Here is a 19725-nt window from a genome sequence, read left to right as displayed (position 1 = left end):
TTCTTCTTAAAATTTAGGTAATCAGGTCAAGAATAAGATTCGCCTTCTTTTTTTGAATTACTGAAAAGTCAAGGCTCCTGAGATTATTATGTCTCAATCTAATTAGGTTCTATTTCGATGAAGCTACGCCACGTTTTATATAACAGAAGCACATCTGTATGTATATTAAACAATTAAAATTTAAAAAAAGTTTACGTTTTATTAAAGATTTTACCTCCAGTGAAGACAAGAATGAAATGAATGCGTCTTCAATTCATCTCCATTAAACATCCGGCGAGATTGGATAAGTCAACGACCGCTCATCTCACAAAAATTTATAAATGAGTGTAAGATTGTGGGAATGTGTCAGTGTTTCTTTTGTATTGTCTGTTCGTGCTCATGTGTGTTTGTGCGCGTGCGTTATGCGTACGTGCGTGCCTGTGTACACAAGACAATCAACCAACTCAATCAAACGTGGCACGTGATAAAAACTGACCTCAGATAGCTGTTAAACTTCAGTAATTCGAGTAATGTTGGTATATTTTCATTATTATTTTATTTTTATATATTCTTCTTTTGTTATTTATTGTATTTTTATTATTTACTTTTGACCAAAAACGTTATGGTATTCAATTAGGGGGCTTCAGACCGTTCTTTTTCAAAACAAATGTGTAATGTTCTTTTCTTCACCCAACATACAGTAATTGAAATAATAAACAGTTCAAATATTAAAAGCATAAAGTAGCAACAAAACGTGTAATAAAAAAATTTAAAGAAAAAAATTGCGGAAAAATACATCAGCATCTAAAATACAGTTCTTTGAAGGATGTTATTCTTAAATGTCGATTTGGTCCACAGGTCTGTTAGGTGATAAGGCTAGAGTTTGTTCGTTTCTCATCATCTTGGTCTTCCTTCCCAGTTAAATTGTTCTGTATCCATTGAAAAGGATGAAATGCGGAAACAGACAGACCGAAACAGCGAGGATAGGCGGACCAGCAAGATCGGAAGCAACCAATGTCTTCGGGGTGTTGTTTTTTGGTCTGCCTAACTTTGCTGGATTTGTCTGTCAGACGCGTTTCAGAATTGAGCCACTACAGTGTTTTATGTGATTCTGTCAAGTCTCTTTTATAAGAATCTGTATCGATTTTGAACTTCCACATTTTGCAAATTCTTGTCTATGGGATTTATATTTTAAAAAAATATTGGTCCCAAAACTGACCACTGGAGTGACCCTCTATATCCCTAAAGAAAGATATATACTTTGCCTTGTTCAGGGTTCGTGATGGTTTTCTAACAGATAAGTTTTTTATTTTTCGTCCTGCCTGCAAGATTTGTCTCCTCAGTCGGATGTTATGGTGTATATGACGTTTTTGTCGAGTGGGTTGGTTTAGTCAATGTTTTGTCTTGTAGTTTTCTCGTTGTGTTCGTGGTAGTGCTGTTTTGATTCCTAATTTGTGAAGAGATTTTTTCTTGTTTCTTTCCACTGCTTTTGTTATGTTTTATTTTTGGATGTATCATTTGTTTAATATTTTGTTGATCGTGTTTACCTTGGAGCCAAGGAACGATGAATCATTCTTTTTACTTTTTTTATAATTCTACAGGTGCTTATAGAGTTGTTTAGCCTCACGACGAGAAGTAAAGGCAACGAAGTATTGGCTTGCTATGTATTCCCAAAGACGAATGATAATATGAAAATAGCCTTTACCACAATATATAATGAAAAATGTAAATCTAAAATTCAGTTCCGTTTATATGTTACAAGCAAAATTAGCTTTGTTCTATTGCTTCAATAAATTAGTTTTGAATTAACGGTTCGATTTCGTCTTAACGTCAGCTAGGTGATCTGGGCTTGTTTTTGGTCATATCACAACACCGTGGATTTCTTTCCCCGTAGGTGTGATCTTTGTCCGTTAAAGAGGCTGAAATGCAGAAATAAGAGAGACCAAAACTGCGAGGAAAGGCGGACCTGGAAGGTCGTAAACAATAACAGATCGTGATGGGAACATGTTTCGGTGTTATCGTTGTTCCTTTTTCTTTTCATTTTGACATAGTGTTTTGAATGGTGAAAACAGTGTAAGCTGTTGTTAATTTGTGTATTTGCGGGGTTTTTTTTACTGTTAAATGAGTTGTGTTTGTTTCTAAGTTTTTAGCTATATTCTTTTCCGTCCGTTTTGAACCTGTTTGTAGTATGCTTGCCTGTATTTTTAAGGATTTGTAATAGCTTTCTATGAGGTAAGTTCTGTATTTTTTTTCCGACTTGTATTTAAACCATCTTTTATGTTCTTTGTCTTTTATTTTTCGTTCTGTCTGTCTGATACATTTGTCCCTGCATTCAAAAGTTTGGGTGGGCTTTGTCTTACATTAATAGTTTTCCTATTGTGCTCCTGGTCTTCAATGTTGTTTCTCAATTTTTTTTTAAATAGATTTTTTAGTTTATACGTTTATTCCCCCATGAATGGAAAGTAGTCGCCATTATGAAGTTCGATTTTGAATTTCTTTTTAGTTAGTTGTACTGTTTTTAGCCTATCAATCGGCAGACCAAAATGACCAGTCCTGAAAGATAGCAACAAAATAGCACCCAACAACCCTTTCCTCTTGATGAAGTGTAATCAGATTACTTGTGTACGTGCAGTCGACGGTTTTGAAGCCATCCCCTACGGGATCGTAACATATACAACGGCAAAGGTATTTCGCGCCCGTTAAGTAAGATCTATGCTATTGGGTTGTCCGGAAAATAATGCAGGATTTTGGTATTAAACAAAAAAAAAGAAACTAGTTACTTTAAAGCAATGTTCTTTAATCAAAATAATTTCCCATACTCTCAATACATTTCTCCCAACGTGTTGGTAACTTATTAATTCCGTCTGAGTAGAATTCAGAATTTTTAGAATTGATAAAGTCAATAAATGCATTTTCCAGTTCCGTTTGATTTTTGAATATTATGTGTTCTAAGTAGTGGTCCAGGTGTCTAAAAAAATGGTAGTCAGTAGGCGAGAGGTCCGGAGAGTAGGGTGGGTGAGGCAAAGTTTCATAGCCAAGCTCCAATAATTTTTGTGACGTTACACGTGACACATGTGGTCGAGCGTTGTCATGCAACAAAATGGGCCCTTTCCGATTGACCAAAGAGGGCTTCATTACTGCCAATTTCTGATGCATGGTATTAATTTGGTTACAGTATGATTCAGCATTGATGGTTTCGCCAGGATTTAAGAAGCTGTAGTGTATTAAACCAAATGAAGCCCACCATACCGTAACCATTACCTTTTTTTGATGAGTTGGGGGCTTTGGAAAATGTATTGGAGCTTCTCCTTTGTCGAGCCACTGTCCAGAACGTCTAGTGTTATCGTAGAGAATCCACTTTTCGTCACATGTAACAATTCTGGCCAGAAATGGGTCATTTTTGTTTCGACAAAGAAGTGATGCACAAACATCAAAGCGCTGATTTTTTTGGCGATCGTTTAATGAGTGTGGAACCCAATTTTCGAGTTTTTTCACTTTTCCAATCGCCTTGAGGTGGTCAGCGACGGTCGTTTTACTGACTTTGAGTTGCTCTGCAAGTTCTCGAACAGTTGTTTTGGGGTTTTCTTCCACCACTGATCGCAGAACATCATCATTAAGAGAGGAAGGCCTTCCACGACCTTCTTCATCTTCAAGGCTGAAATCTCCCTCCCGAAATTTTTTAAACCACCTTTGCACAGTGCACTCATTAACACAACCCTCGCCCCAGACTTGGTTAATGTTTCTAGCCGTTTGGGCTCCGCTTCGGCCGAGTTTAAACTCGTAAAAGAAAATCGTACGAAATTCTCGCTTTGACATTATAAGGATGACTGAATTATTTCCAAGTAGCGGAATGCTACAGAGGTAAACAAACAATATCATTTGGAAGAGGATTAATAAGTGTTGACATTCATACAAATGAGTAATCCTGTAAACGTAAACAGAATATTTTATATAGATTTTTTTTAATGAAAACTTAAAATCCTGCATTATTTTCCGGACAACCCAATAGAATCAATAGAAATGATCTTGATTCAATTATGCCGGGTAGAGAATAAGATCTGTTTTGTTTATAAGCGGAACTGCTCCATGAGCTGAACGTTTGCTTTCTAAAAGTTCCACCGTACTGAACATTAATCATGTTATGTGCAGAAGGAAAGAAATCTTATATTTACATGAAACCGTTTTTTTTATATATTTAATTTACAGCCTCTTTTCGACATACCGAGACACTTTTCCTGTCGTGAGAGTTGATCAATAAAACTTACATTAAAAAATAAAACTGTTTATCAAGCTTGAAATTGAAAAGTTGCATTTTTCATGAAACGTGATGTGTTCAACCGGAAATTATAAACTGTTCAACTCTAATCGTCGTTTTTTATGTATTTGAAACACTTTCAATTCAGCTGTAATCTTTAAAATGGAAGTCTTTGTTGAGTATTAAGTATCTAGATGATTAAATTATCGACAAAGTAAATTACAAATAGAAACGATAAGGACTTGATTAAATATATTTAAATCATAAGAATGAGGATGATCGGAAACTACCCTTAGTTTCAGGTTCATCATCCCCATGAGCTCAAGAACTCTCACATTTTAACATACATAACTTCTGTTTTTTTTTTTTTTAATAATGTATAAAAACATTGAAATAAGCATTTATATACGACAATTACAATTTTTATTTTGTATTTCTTCAGAGGTTAAATCCGGAGGCTACGCTTGGTACAAGACATGACCAGGACAGCTTTTGCTACTGGCGTGCTAGCGTGCTATTAGTTGCTAGTTTGGGGAAATTATCTTCTGAAAATACCACCTAGGATAGCGAGACAAACGGAATAGACCCGCATACCAGTATAAATAAGTTTAAAAAAAGTCTGACTTGTATCGTCATTCTTCGACTGAAATTCCCAATTCCCAGAGTATATAAATGGATAATTTCATTGCAATGTTTCAAGAGTTCGATAGAATCACATCTAATTTATAGAGACGAAAAGTGGTATGATGATCTTTTTTCCCGTGGTCAATCACAAAACAATAACCTCTAATTGGCAAATCTGGTCTGCCCGGGGTAGACCTTTCAGGCAGTTTCATGCCATCGTATATAATCTATTTTACCATGGTGCTTCTAGCTGTATTCAGCACCATGTATGGCCAGTTTTACCATCATTGTTCCTAAACAATCTTTTATGTTCTTTGTCAACCTGTCTGCAGGATTTGTTGCACTCGGATTTTATGGAGTATATGATATTTTTGTCTAGTGAGTTGATGTAGTCACAATGTTTTGCCTTAGTAATTTTCCGATTCTGTTCATCATCTTCAGTGCTGTTTTAATTCCTGATTTGTTGAAGAGATTTGTTAGTTGTACGTTTCTTTCCTCTACTTTTGTGATATCGTTTTATTTTTTGAGTATCTTATGTTTAATATTTTGTTGATCGTGTTTGCCTTGTAGCAAAAGAACGAGATGATTCTTTTTTACTTTTTTCCTATCTCAATATGGTTCATTTATTAGCTGATTTTGACGAGTATTATGCAAAATTATTTTTTTTAGTACCAAGAAAAGTTCGATCGAATCATATCTAGTCTGTATGAACCTGACCCTGTTGATATAATCATCGGTAATGAAACATTGCTTCCAACATAATGTTTCGTTGCAATCTGATTCGGTCTTTAAATAGACACGAAAAATGATAATACGATCGTTTAGCCTGTGGCTACTCACGAAGCAATAACCTCTAGTTGGCAAATCTGACCTGCCCAGGGTAGGTCCTTGAGGCAGTCACATACCATCGTAAAACCAAGACGGGTGGTGGCGTGTATTGACTTGTTTAGTTAAGTAATACTTATTGACAAATTAGTATATAACAGGGCAGTCATGTTTTATGTATTACATGGGAACTTGTCTTGGCAAGGCTAATATCCAAGCAGTGCTTTGTTTCATATTAAGGTCAGGCATTACTTGAAGTAGAAGATCGCTTTTCTGCTATTGTCTCTACACAACTTATATGTTCTTTCTCTAATTTTTATTTTTTGTCCTTGATGTACGATTTGTCTCCGTATTGGCATGACGTATATTACAATGTGTGTCTTCGAGGTCTTCAGTGCTGCTACGTTTAGTTTTTACGTTTCTTTCCCTGCTCAATTTGTTCCTGTTTTTTTGATGTCGTTTTATTTTATGTGTCCTTTTGTTTGACATTTTGTTGATCGTGTTTGCGTTGGAATCAAGGAACAAAATGAAACATGCCTTTAATTTTTTTATAATTTTATTGACCACAGGTGCTTCTAGGGTTGAGTGATATGAGTGATAGCATGTATGTCGAAAATAAAAAAGTAGCTTTGCGGTAAAAGCTACACCCACAAAATATGTACTGAAAAAATTGCACATAAATACAACTACATCTGCAATGCAGTTGCAATAGAAGGATGTCAAAACTAAAATTATCTTTATACTTTTGCTTTAATAAATTACTGGGTTGAATTTATTAACTGTTCAATTTCGACTTGTGGTCTCCCGAGATGATGAGCATGTTTTTGGTCGTTTCTCATCATCCGTCTTTCCTGTTAAGGTTTAGAGATAGTCTTCTGTGAAGAGGGTCGTGTAGTTTTTATTTTCCTACATTTTTGTCGAATGGGTTGTGCTGTCGATGTTTTATCTTAGTAGTATTCTAATTGCGTCGTGGTCAAACTTTTATATGTATAGGCAAAAGATAAAAAGTCTTTTATAGACACATCCCTTGTTGAATCTTTAGCAATCAGTCACCAAACTGGTCTGACTAATCTGTAAAGTTTAGTCTTTTCAGCTTCATACGAAGCCTATACTATTAAGCACCAATACTATTATCCAGGATGATCAAAATTATACTTCATTCTTCATAAAATAATCATATGGTTTTCTAGTTGCCTAGGATAAATCTTCGAGACGGCCCTCGTAAATATTGGGTTGTCCGGAAAATAATGCAGGATTTTAAGTTTTCATTAAAAAAAATCTATATAAAATATTCTGTTTACGTTTACAGGATTACTCATTTGTATGAATGTCAACACTTATTAATCCTCTTCCAAATGATATTGTTTGTTTACCTCTGTAGCATTCCGCTACTTGGAAATAATTCAGTCATCCTTATAATGTCAAAGCGAGAATTTCGTACGATTTTCTTTTACGAGTTTAAACTCGGCCGAAGCGGAGCCCAAACGGCTAGAAACATTAACCAAGTCTGGGGCGAGGGTTGTGTTAATGAGTGCACTGTGCAAAGGTGGTTTAAAAAATTTCGGGAGGGAGATTTCAGCCTTGAAGATGAAGAAGGTCGTGGAAGGCCTTCCTCTCTTAATGATGATGTTCTGCGATCAGTGGTGGAAGAAAACCCCAAAACAACTGTTCGAGAACTTGCAGAGCAACTCAAAGTCAGTAAAACGACCGTCGCTGACCACCTCAAGGCGATTGGAAAAGTGAAAAAACTCGAAAATTGGGTTCCACACTCATTAAACGATCGCCAAAAAAATCAGCGCTTTGATGTTTGTGCATCACTTCTTTGTCGAAACAAAAATGACCCATTTCTGGCCAGAATTGTTACATGTGACGAAAAGTGGATTCTCTACGATAACACTAGACGTTCTGGACAGTGGCTCGACAAAGGAGAAGCTCCAATACATTTTCCAAAGCCCCCAACTCATCAAAAAAAGGTAATGGTTACGGTATGGTGGGCTTCATTTGGTTTAATACACTACAGCTTCTTAAATCCTGGCGAAACCATCAATGCTGAATCATACTGTAACCAAATTAATACCATGCATCAGAAATTGGCAGTAATGAAGCCCTCTTTGGTCAATCGGAAAGGGCCCATTTTGTTGCATGACAACGCTCGACCACATGTGTCACGTGTAACGTCACAAAAATTATTGGAGCTTGGCTATGAAACTTTGCCTCACCCACCCTACTCTCCGGACCTCTCGCCTACTGACTACCATTTTTTTAGACACCTGGACCACTACTTACAACACATAATATTCAAAAATCAAACGGAACTGGAAAATGCATTTATTGACTTTATCAATTCTAAAAATTCTGAATTCTACTCAGACGGAATTAATAAGTTACCAACACGTTGGGAGAAATGTATTCAGAGTATGGGAAATTATTTTGATTAAAGAACATTGCTTTAAAGTAACTAGTTTCTTTTTTTTTGTTTAATACCAAAATCCTGCATTATTTTCCGGACAACCCAATAATACATTTTACAGACCGTAGGTGCTTCTTACAGTTGGTCACCACACTAGGTGGTGACATGTATTGACATCTTATTTATTCCCAAAATCTTATGTTGAAATAAGATAAAACCTAAATCAATTTATAAAGATAAAAATAGAGTTATAAAGATAAAAGCAATGAAATTCTTATCCATTAAAGACACAGAAGATGATGGATATTTCATAATCGAACACTAACTGTCTGACTAATGTGAATTTTAGTCTTTTCAGCTTCATACGAACTCTCTACTGATGTTTTCAAGACTAAATCACCAAGACTATCATACATGTCGTATAATGGCACAAGATATGCCAGGGTAATGGCAATCTGTAAAGCCGACACATACTAAATAATAAATTTTACAGAGCGTAGGCGCATCTAGTTGTTCAGCACCTAGACTTGGAGTGGCATGTATTGACTTGTTTTAAAACCTTGATCAATTGATTTATATCGTTATAAAGGAAAGAAAGTCGTTGAAGGTCCTTATCCATTAAAGACAAAAGCGCATGGAGGATGTTTCACAATCGGTCACCAAACTGGCCCGACTAATCTGAAGTTTCGCCTTTTCAACAAATGAAGTCTCTACTGATGTCTTCTCGATTTAAGCACCAAGACAGTCACCAGTGATCAAAATTACACTTCATTCTTCATTCAAAAATCATAGGATATACTGACTTGCCAAGTGTAAGTCTTTGAGGCCGTGACATAGTAAATAATAAATTTGGCAGTAAGTGATTCTAGAGTCGTTCAGCACTATGGCCAGTTGTGGCATGTATTGACTTGTTTTAAAACCTAAATAAATCTATTTATAACGTTATAAAGGCAAAGATAAAGGCAATGAAATTCTTATCTATTAAAGACACAGTGGATGATGGATGTTTCATAATCGGCCACAAAACTGGTTTGACTAATCTGAAATTTAGCCTTTTCACCTTCAAATGAAATCTCTACTGATGTCTTCTAGATTTAAGCACCAAGACTCAATGATGCTCAAAATCATTCTTCATAAAATACTGACAGGGTATTCTGACCTGCCAAGTGACAGTAAATAATAAATTTACAAGATATAGGTGCGTCTAGAGTTGTTCAGCACCTAGACTTGTGGTGGCATGTATTGACTTGTTTTAAAACCTTAATCAATTGATTTATAACGTTATAAAGGTAAGAATAAAGGCGACGAAAGTCCTTACTTATTATAGACTCAGGGCATGCTTCATAACCGGTCAAAAAATTGGTCTGACTATTGTTTGGTCTTTTCAGGATCATAAGCACATTCTACCGATGACCACCTTTTGCACCAAGACAGTCATCATGATAACAATTACATTGCATTCTTCATGAAATCATTAGTGATTTGACATAAATGGTAGTTATGGTTGTAATTACCTGTTTCATTTTCCAAAATTTAAGGGCATCGTTACTCCTTGCTTTGAGCCTGACGGAGGACGAGGTTTCCCGAGGGAAAGCCGGGTCCTGGGACGGAAGGGAAGGAACACTTCTCCTGGGCAGCCTGCTCGTCGAGAGCGTGTCCGATCGCTGCGGTTTTTCTCCAGTATCCTCCCTGAGGGCGGAACCTTCGTCCGAGTAGACGTAATCCAGGGACTTGCTCTGTGCCGTGGTGTTCGTGAACGCCATCGACCTGGCGAACGAGCTTTTGAAATAGTTGATCGGCCCTTCGTTGGACAAGTCGAAATTCGCGACACTGGCACTTTCCATTTTTTTAATATTTTTTTATGGATCACTCAAAACTGCTGGACGGATGGGAAACGTGCACCCGGTTCATATCAGATAATTGGAAATAACGGTCACACGCGATCACCCTCGCATCCCACACACGTTCCGAACGGTCGAACGACGAAAGTTCAAATGTGAGCTTGCTCCCTGGTTCCCCTTCCCGCCAGGGTTCGCCCCCAACCGGCTTTCCAGTTTCCTCCAGTCCCGTTTGCCAGCATTTTCTGCTCAAAATGACCTTTACACCATTCGATATACATATCGATTACGGTAATCGGATTACAACTTTTACTCTTTTTCCAGTTTCAACTAGCCAATTAAGGCAACTAAGAAGAGGACATTTATATCTTTCTTGTCCCAGTGTATATTAAATAATAATTTACTTCCACTCTACCTGTAATTAAAATTAGGGCTCATTCATTTAAAAATTCAATTTCAGTACTGTAAGTTATAATATAAATTAATCCATATTTGCCTAGCGGTCATATTTGACCATATTAATTATTCTTTTTATGTAAGGTTTTTCGTTGAGATGAAAAGAATAATTAATCGTTATAATCATTTTTATAATCATACTCAATCATTGTTATAATCATACTCAAAAATTGCTTATCATACAAGCAAACCCTATTAAAAATAATAATCTAAATTTTATGGAATTAATACAATTTACAAAAAAAGTTTAAATGTAGAATTATACAATATATAAAATCAAAACTAAAAAAACAAAGGAAAAATTACTCAAGTATTAATCAATATGTAAAATAAGAAAATATCTTAAAAGAAGAAATAAAAGAAAGAAATTCAATTTCAGTTCTGTAAGTTATAATCAATTAATCCATATTTGCTTCAAATCATAATTGGCCGTATTAATTATTCCAATTAATTATTCTTTTTATCTAAGGTTTTTCGTTGAGATGAAAAGAATAATTAATTGTTATAATCATTCTCAAAAATTGCTTATCATGCAGGCAAAACCGATTAAAAATAATTTTTAATAATTTTATAGAATTAATTGAATTTACAAAAGTTTAAATATAGAAATATACAATATATAAACTATAAATTCACTAATTTCTTGGTCCGCTTGACCAATTAATATATTATAATTAATTAAGGTTTTGTAATTGAGATAAAAAAGTCAATGGACGAGCGGGATTCGAACCCATGATCTTCGGCTTGATACGCCGCTGCTCTACCACTTGAGCTATCGTGACCTGAATCCACTCGGACACCAACTTCCCATCTCATATAAAATATAACAATATAAAATCAAAACTAAGACAACAAAGGAAAAATTACTTTAGTATTAATCAAAATGTAAAGTAGGAAAATGGCTTAAAAGAATGTTCCATGTAAATATACTTAAAAAAGATCACGTTTATCATTGTTATTGTAAATTTTTAAATTGACTTTTGATTTAATTTCTCATTGATTTGATACACTTCGGTGATGACATGGTGTTAACAGAACGATTAACAGGTTGAAAACAGACGACTACTCTGTGTATTTAAATTGTAAAAGAGATTTCATGGAGTCTTAACAAAATGGTCACTCAGAAAGCGAAAAATTTAGTTTCTTTGTGCTTCCTCGAGTATCACTGTCTGATTATTTATTACAACATTTGTAGTAATGTTTATTTACCGATCGTGCGATGTGGTCTGGTGAGATGTAGGTTTAGAAAAACTAATTATTCAGAAATCGTGAGATGCGGTCTGGTAGGTTTCAGTCTGAGACCGCATCTCACGATTTCTGAATAATTATCGATTAACGGTCACTAACCACCACACAACCATTTTCTTTATTGTGCCAACATTTCGATCTTTATTGAGATCAGCTTCAGGGCCTGATATCTTTAAACATTGTTTAAATTAGATAAATACATATAAGATGTGAATATGAATGTATACAATAATATATACAATACAGAAATTTTAGGTTTAATCAAAGTATTTGTACTCACTCAAATTGTGGGTTTTCTGTATAGATGTGTCACTGTTGTGTCTTAGTGAGATATTAATTTATATATATATTTTATTTTGAAGGAATGGGGAAGTTCAAGCCTGGTTAGCCATTCAGGATTATTATTGACGGGATTATTAGGAAAATGAAATTGTTAATCAATAAAGTTCTAAATGTTGACCCATTAAAGAAAATGTTTTTCTAAGCCTACATCATACCAGACCACATTTCACAATCTCTAAATAATCATTAATATTGGTCACTAAATACTACATATTTGTAGTAATGTTAAACTACACATATTATATGTTACATAATTTTAATATTTTTAACATTTCCACAATTCATTTGCAATCTTTGAAAAAGGTTCCATAGGATTTGCATTGGATTTGGATTTATATAGGCCCAAATCTGCACATGTACATGTCAACATACAAATATGTGCAGAGTTGAGCCCATTCACTTTTCGAAGTCCAGCGGCAGTTCCAGCTTTTGCTATTTACAGTGAATTGCCAGCAGACTCGAGAATCACCCACCCTGGGTGTTGGCAGTCTGGGGACAGCCCTCAGTCTTATCTGTCCAGCCGCCGAAGTTGGGCACCATGATGGGGGTGGGGATGCTGTCAACAGCTAGGTCAATTCAACACCCTTTATACATATTATACAACTAACCAAATTGAGAGTCGATGGGTACTCGATATTCCACCATAAACTCTCTCACATCATACATTCACGCTAATAAATACATTCATTCTCAGCATAAACTAGGTACACACAACAATTATTACTATACAATAGAACAACCCTGTTTCCCCCAAGAATCAGAACAGGTAACCCAAATACTCACTGCCGTGCTCAAGCACCATTCTCATATCGGGTGGCATTCCTGGGGGAGTTGCACCCTTCAATAGATGGGGCACATCAATAGTCAACCTTGCATGGTCTATTCTTAATCTTAATCGTTAGGTTGAGGATGCCCCTTCTTCTACCAGTCAGATCCTCCAAGTGCTCTTGATACGTTAGAGCTTCTCTGTTGACCCAGCCCATTGATGGTGCTGTCTTCTTTTAAACATCAGTTTTTCAAGGTAGACAACTTGACAAAAAACGGGGTTTACCTACTCAATTGTAATGACTGTAATATTAAATATATAGGTCAAAGCGGTAGAGAAATAAAAACGAGAGTAAAAGAACATTTGCCTAAGTCGAACAAATTTTTGGAATTCAAGGACCATCTAAAAGAAACAAAACATAATTTCAATTCAAATTTAAATACAATTCAAATATAAATTTGAAATTAAAAAATGTAAAATTGAACATGGTGATAAATGCATTAATAATATAACAGATTTTGATCTACCTCCCATTTTAAATATGTATATAAATAATATTAAACGTCCAAATAATTAAACTAATTATTCTAATTGTTATTATGTTTTATAATAATTTTATAATATTAAGGTATTATTCTAATTATTTTATTTTATATTTTTTTATATTTTTTATCTTTAATCACTAATTTACAATTAATTTCTTATAACTTAATTTGAGTAGGAACCATCTTTTTTAAAAAGGATCAGTTTTTTTGTTAATTACCTATTTGTCATTTATAATGAATCTGTATTATCTATCCTAAGGATATTTGTAACTATTGTACGTTTTTATTAACATAACTTTTGTATATTTTACCCAAATGCCTTCCTTCTTTACATATCGCTTTGTAAGATCAGTGCTTGAATACTGTTTCAAATTAATTAATTACTATATCCAGTTGTACAGTCCTTCTTTACTTATTCAAATTAACTTGCCTGTACCGAGCCTCTTCACCAGACAGTAGACTTTTTCATATTACCTACCATTATACTAACTACAGTAAAAATACTCCTACTGATGCAATGATGTATGTATGTACGTACATATGTGGATTCGAGTCTTTATAAATCCAAATCCAAAGAAATAACTGAACTAGAAGTACTATACAAGCACAAATATTTGGAATTTTTTTTAACAGTTCCACTCACAGACTGCATTTTTCATCAGTTGATTGTAGTAAAATAAAATAAAATATAAATGAGCTGAATACAGTCTATGAGCAGAACTAACTTTTCAATAAATTAATTGACCTACTGTACCTCAAATCATTTCTAATAATATTTGGAAGTGTGAATTATTAAATAAAATATAGCTATAAATATATGCAGTTAAAATAATTGACAGAATACAAACGTATGTTAACTGAATAAAGATAATAGTAACATCCAAGCTAACAAGTATAACATAGGATTAGCACAGGCAGACTTAATGGGGTTCAAAAAGTTTACGAAAAAGTCACAACATATCTAAGCTGTAAAAAGCACCAAACCCAAGGACGCAGCATCACCCAAACCAACCCACAAGCCGACCCAGGCCCTAGTCACTTCTTTCTCATTAATTTGGTTGTCACATCAGAAATTAGAAAGATCAAATAAGTGTCGTTTTTTCTCAATAGAGTTAGAGAGTCCAAAGCTGTAATATATTTTGAAGATTTGTGGGGAATGTTATTCTGTAGTTGTATAGTTAAGAGAACAATATTCTCTGTCAACTGGGTTTCTAGAGACGATGATGTGATCCAGGTTCAGCACATACCGTTACATCACACTTACAATACCAATTTTTACTAGATGAAAGGGTAAGTGATCGAACTACAGTCTAAAAATTGTTGTCTCAGCTTGTATATCTGATGGTATTAGATCAGGCTTGTATTGTAGGCTGTAGTATCCCATAGTGCTGACCGCTAGGCAGTTCAGAGGTGTCATATTCTTTTTGCCAATTTATTCTAGCTGTTTCATTCAATGTGAAGCTCAAATAATTTATAATAAAAGAAATTGAATTGAAATGATAAAAAATAATTTATATTTTTTCAAATTGAGGAACAATTTATTGTTGTGAAACCAATGTTCAAGGTTAGACAAACAATTAGTGTGCTACAATATTTGATTCTATAGATTTATAGCTTTTCAGATCACCAACAAAAATAGAAAATTATTGTATGGAAAATAGGATGATCATTTATAAAAAGTTTAAACAAGAAAGGACCAAGGATTCTTGAGAAACTCCAGAGGAGAATTTAGATCATTTATATTATTTGTATTTAATTATTAATACAATTATCATTTTTGTTATAATCATTTTTTATAAATATACTTGATTTGAGTATGAATGTATTTAGGAAATGAATGCGTTGGGTGTGAAATGACCAAGTTGTTGACAGCCCTCGAAGCCCAACCTTGGCAGATAAGACACAGGTCTAACCCTGGACTGCCATCACCCAGGGTGGGTGTACTCGAGGGCTGCCAGTGATTTATTGAAAATTACAAAAGCTGGAACTGCCGGTGACTGCAAGAAGTGATAAGAATCGAAGGGGAGGAATGTTGTTGGGCAGTCATAGGTCCTAAAGCAGAGGATTGCCGGAGGCCCTCTTCGGATGATGAACTCCTCAGGAACATTTAATCTCTGAACTTAAACATTGGCCTCACAGTATCTGACTCTTTCACTCAGATTTTCACTAATTATTAAATTTTATTTACAATAAAAGAGCATGATGAATGTTTTGTTTGTTTAGCCCACCTCATTTTATCATAGGGTTGAAAATTTCCGGTTTGCCAGTCTCTGCTCTCCAGTTGATAGTTAGTTTTACTGTTCAGCTTAGTCTTCAAGAAGAGGAGGAACATTGTCGGGCATAGTCATAGGTCTTGAAGGCAGTGAATTACTGTAGGCCTTTTACCGAGTAACTCTTTGGAAACATGTATGAGTTATTTAGCTACCGTTAATTAATTATTGTTTAGAGATCGTCAGAGACGGTCTGGAGTGATGTAGGTTTAGAAAAACATTTAGATTAGAACAACATTCCTTGGAAACATTTAACCTCTCAACTTGGACTTCAGACACAGGTGACTGGCCTTACTGTATCAGACTCATGGTAATTATTATGAGGAACATAGTCAGTCATAGGTCTTGAAGGCGGTGGATTGGCAAATTCCACATTCTGATGACAAACTCCTTGAGAATACTTAACCTCTTGACTCATGGGCCTATCTCTTACTCAGGTAACTACAATAGTTATTAAATTTTAATTATATATAAAAGAACACAATGGATGTTTTTCATTTCAACTCATCTTATCATAGGGTTGCAGATCTCCAGTTTTCCAAGGAGTCTCCACAGTCCACACTCCAGTTTTTCGATCTGATCTCAGGCCAGGCCAACTCAATTAGCAGTAATTTGGTCAGTATTATCAACTTTATAAATATATTTTTTAAGATACTCACTTAATTAGGTATATTCAATTTTAGTTTGAAAGGGGTGATTTAGTGTACAGCAATGTAATAAACACCTACGTATGTATTTTTATAACACATTACAGCATACAAGTTTGTATGTAATAAATCTAAATTTACAAAAATAAATATCTATCTGATATCACACTAATATCCAGTCAGTCTTATCAAACATAAGGATGCAAAAAACAATCAGATTGTTATTCTTCTTCAGCTATGCATTCTTTGACTTTTTCCTGGAGTGAGATGTTTTCCATAGCTGCGGCCACTCTCTCCTTGTCGTTGATCTGCTTGTTGACCTCGTCCTCGGCCTGGTGTGTCCCCTTTTTCACGCAGATCTGCAGCTTGTGCTTCTGCGGAAGACAGTTCTGCAGTTTGATCCTGATGCAGAGGCCAATCAGCGTGGCGAGGTTGCAATGGGGCACCGTCGGTGTAAAAACAACTTTAATCATGTAGATCGAGTTGTCGAAGTTCCGTGTCACTTCTATGTCATCTTCGTTGATAACATTCAAGTCCTCGAGGGTCGCTGGTTTTTCAGGGTCCCGAATGTTTTTCAGGGTGTCGTAAACGCCTTCCTTAAGCTCGGTGTTCTCCTTGATGAGTAATTCATGCTTAACTGGGCCACCGGCCGACGGCAGATCGGAAATCACCTCAACTTGTTTGTTCATCAGCAGTTTGAAACGTTTCAATATGGGCGATAACATTTTGCTATCTTTAGCTATTTGAAAATTGCGATTTCACAATTCGATCGTTGAATAGAAACGAATTTTCAATTCAAAGGCTCCGAGCGAAATTGATCATCTATACTATTTTGCATTACAATATAGATTTTACTTGTCTTTCTATGTCGTTTGAAATGTTATTCCACTTGACATAAATGACCAAAACCAGGTAACCGGTTATAGAGTTTCAACTAATGGTTGGAACTTCAGTCACCACAAGCGCTAACTTCAATCCCTCCTTTGAAGAACCTACATTTGAAAATCATTGCAGAAGCAACGTATTTACATTGTCTTGCGGAACAATTGTGTAATGGTAATGGTAATGAGGATACTAGGAAGCGGGGTTTGTAGTTTGTACTCCCCAGGCACTGCAACCTTCTGGCTTATTGTACCTTGTACCTAGTTCAGTGCGATGGACTCAATCCTTCTTCTTAGAAGTATCAGATCATTGACTGTTGCTGCTACAATTTCATTCCCTAGATTTTTTATGTATGTTAGGATCTAGATGCTCTGTACGTCTCCATTCAGCCGTTGCTCCGCTATAGCGATGATATAGGTGGCTGTTTCCACCTCCTCATCCGCAATCTCTGCAGATAGGATCATCGTTGTATATGCCCATGTTGTGCAGACTTCTCAGATGCCAGTGACGTTAACAGTCCTATCACTACTCTGAGTCTAGCCCTCACTAATTGCAGCAGTGAGTTTGCCTGCTCAATTGTGTAACATTGATATTAATAACTGAACGTCAAAGTCATCAGGCTCGGTCAACTGTATTTTGCCGCTTTAGTGACCTGCACTTGATGGGTGGTGAAAAAATAAAACTCCTCAGTTACACATAGATATCCAGAGACATGGAAATGATAAAGGTAGGGTGAGTATGTTGTTTAATCTCTTTAAAATATAGATCTTACTCAGAGTTTGTTGTTTTCAACTATAAATATTTCAAGAATTAAACGCTCATCATCAGGTTGAGGGAGTTACAAACACATCTCTCGACATGAATTGTGAGAGTAGAAGTACTGTTACATTTCATGTCAAGAGACGTTTTGTGATGAGATTCAGAGACATATGTACTAAATTCTTACTTTCACAGAAACATTTTGAATTATTAAATGATTAAAACACCAATAAACAAGAAAAAGCCCAGGGCATAATCAACCACGACGTTAACTACATTACACTTCAATAAACATACTTTAGTGACGGATTTTTGGTTGTTTTTGCACCAAGAATTCCACCAAATCGTTTCTTTAGCTTTCGAACATTGCATACGCGTACAACACTATGCCGGATATAAGAAATAATAAATGAAATGTCAATTTAACATTTGTAGCATTGTGTTCCTCGATGTTGAAACGGTTTTGTAATAAGTAAGTTGGGTCAGCAAAACAAACTTATATATTGTTATTGTTATAATAACCTGATAAACCCAACCTGATAAAACTCATTCCGCCTGAGTTTAAAGTAAAAAGAGAAAATGGAAAAATAAAAATGGCAAATACAATAACACAATAATAAAAACAGCTTATGGAAATAAAATATAAGAACTTGGAAATGTTTATTGACCAAGCATTTTTTTTTTTCCATGCGGCATCCGTTCCACATAATAGGCATCAGGACCATTCATATATGTAATTCTGGATAATAAGGCGGTCAGGAGTAACTGATACTTTAAGTTCACTGTCCAGTCGGATAATCTCCCTTCTAATAAAAAACAACTTAGCTCTCTTTAGCCTTACATAAGCAGAAGATCACGATGGATAAATATCCCAGTTCGAAAGAAACCATATGTCTAAGAGGAATTGCACAGAGCCTATTGAATTAATTTCCACCTATAAAACCTCTTTACACTGACATCAGTTCAGACAGGTCTAACTGCTAAAATTAAAACAAACTTAGATCACTATTTGTCTTTAAAAAAGAAGTTTTCAACAAAATAAATGGTTTTTTAACTCGGTTTTTTAACATTTAACTAAATGAAATCTTTCAGACACAGAAATTCTTTTAATTGTAGGATAAATAATTAACAATATTTCGTATTTAATTGGGCATCATATTTTGAATGTTATTCAGTTTTCGCAGGCGTCGGGTGCAGTAAGAAAGATGGCCAGGAAGCGTCTTCTGGGCAAAATGGCCGCAGAAGGCGAACGAAGTAATGAAATTATACAACGCTGAGTCAACATTAGGCTCACATTCAGCGAAAAACACGTGAGAGAGAAGAGTTAACGCTAAAAACATCTGCGAAAATAGCCAAGGAGTGGCATTAGAAAAAAGTGAAACATCGGGCACAGTACTCAGATAGCGATTAGCGGTGTAGGTTATTATTTAAATTAATGTATCTACCTTTTTTAACTGAAAGAAAATTTCAACTTAAAAAGTTAAATAAAAACGTTTATGTCCCGAACAACACCAGAGCCTTTCGAATACATGTCAACTTTGACCTTTTGAGTTGAACAGGGCTACTGATAAACCGCAATCACAACTTGAACGGCAAAAAATATTCAAAGAATATTTTCTTGATTAACACAGATTCGACTAACGAAAAAGTACGAAAAAGGAAATTACCATCAAGTCGGACACATAATTATAGTTGCTTTATGGAAGGAAAAACCCACAAGAATCCCGATGATATGACCAATGTTGCGATCCTCCGTGAATTATAAATAAAATATAATTTCTGTTAAAAGTATGCAGCAACTACAAGATCACCTCGCAGACATCAACTAGAAATCGTACAAATAAAGAAACTATTTGTAAACATCAGAGTTCCAAAGGCA

General features: G+C 35.2%; 3 protein-coding genes across 8 annotated transcripts in view; 1 reads left to right on the top strand and 2 right to left on the bottom strand.

The window, feature by feature from the left end:
* The window catches only part of LOC106668248, an 85196-nt gene extending 75068 nt beyond the window's left edge, over window positions 1-10128 (bottom strand). The window contains exon 1 of one of the 2 annotated variants that reach the window (XM_014396807.2): window positions 9608-10128. In XM_014396807.2, the coding sequence (XP_014252293.1) occupies window positions 9608-9937 (330 nt within the window). In that variant the 5' untranslated portion in view covers window positions 9938-10128. The remainder of the gene's footprint in view (window positions 1-9607) is intronic. The other variant, XM_014396806.2, reaches the window with a different exon arrangement.
* Window positions 2071-19725, top strand: part of LOC106668249 (sarcospan) — a 39421-nt gene continuing 21766 nt past the window's right edge. Inside the window, exons 1-3 of one of the 5 annotated variants that reach the window (XM_014396810.2) lie at window positions 2071-2211; window positions 15834-15995; window positions 16077-16173. The gene's annotated coding sequence lies outside the window, so the exon portion shown is untranslated. Of the gene's footprint in view, window positions 2212-10274; window positions 10396-15492; window positions 15996-16076; window positions 16174-19725 lie in introns of those variants that run through there. The other 4 variants (XM_014396811.2, XM_024224614.1, XM_014396809.2 and 1 more) reach the window with 4 other exon arrangements.
* Window positions 16273-17147, bottom strand: LOC106668250 (MIP18 family protein galla-1). Its single transcript, XM_014396814.2, has one exon. It carries the CDS (start codon window positions 16928-16930, stop codon window positions 16427-16429), a length of 504 nt encoding a protein of 167 aa, XP_014252300.1. The 5' UTR covers window positions 16931-17147; the 3' UTR covers window positions 16273-16426.

This window comes from Cimex lectularius, unplaced genomic scaffold, assembly GCF_000648675.2.
Source record: "Cimex lectularius strain Harlan isolate CLEC.00 unplaced genomic scaffold, Clec_2.1 scaffold71, whole genome shotgun sequence".
Lineage (NCBI taxonomy): Eukaryota > Metazoa > Arthropoda > Insecta > Hemiptera > Cimicidae > Cimex > Cimex lectularius.
Note: the sequence above shows the minus strand (reverse complement) of the source record. Positions and strands in the feature narration are given on the sequence as shown.

Coding starts and splice junctions, on each gene's coding strand:
- LOC106668250 (XM_014396814.2), bottom strand. CDS start 16,930: ATGTTATCGCCCATATTGAAACGTTTCAAACTGCTGATGAACAAACAA.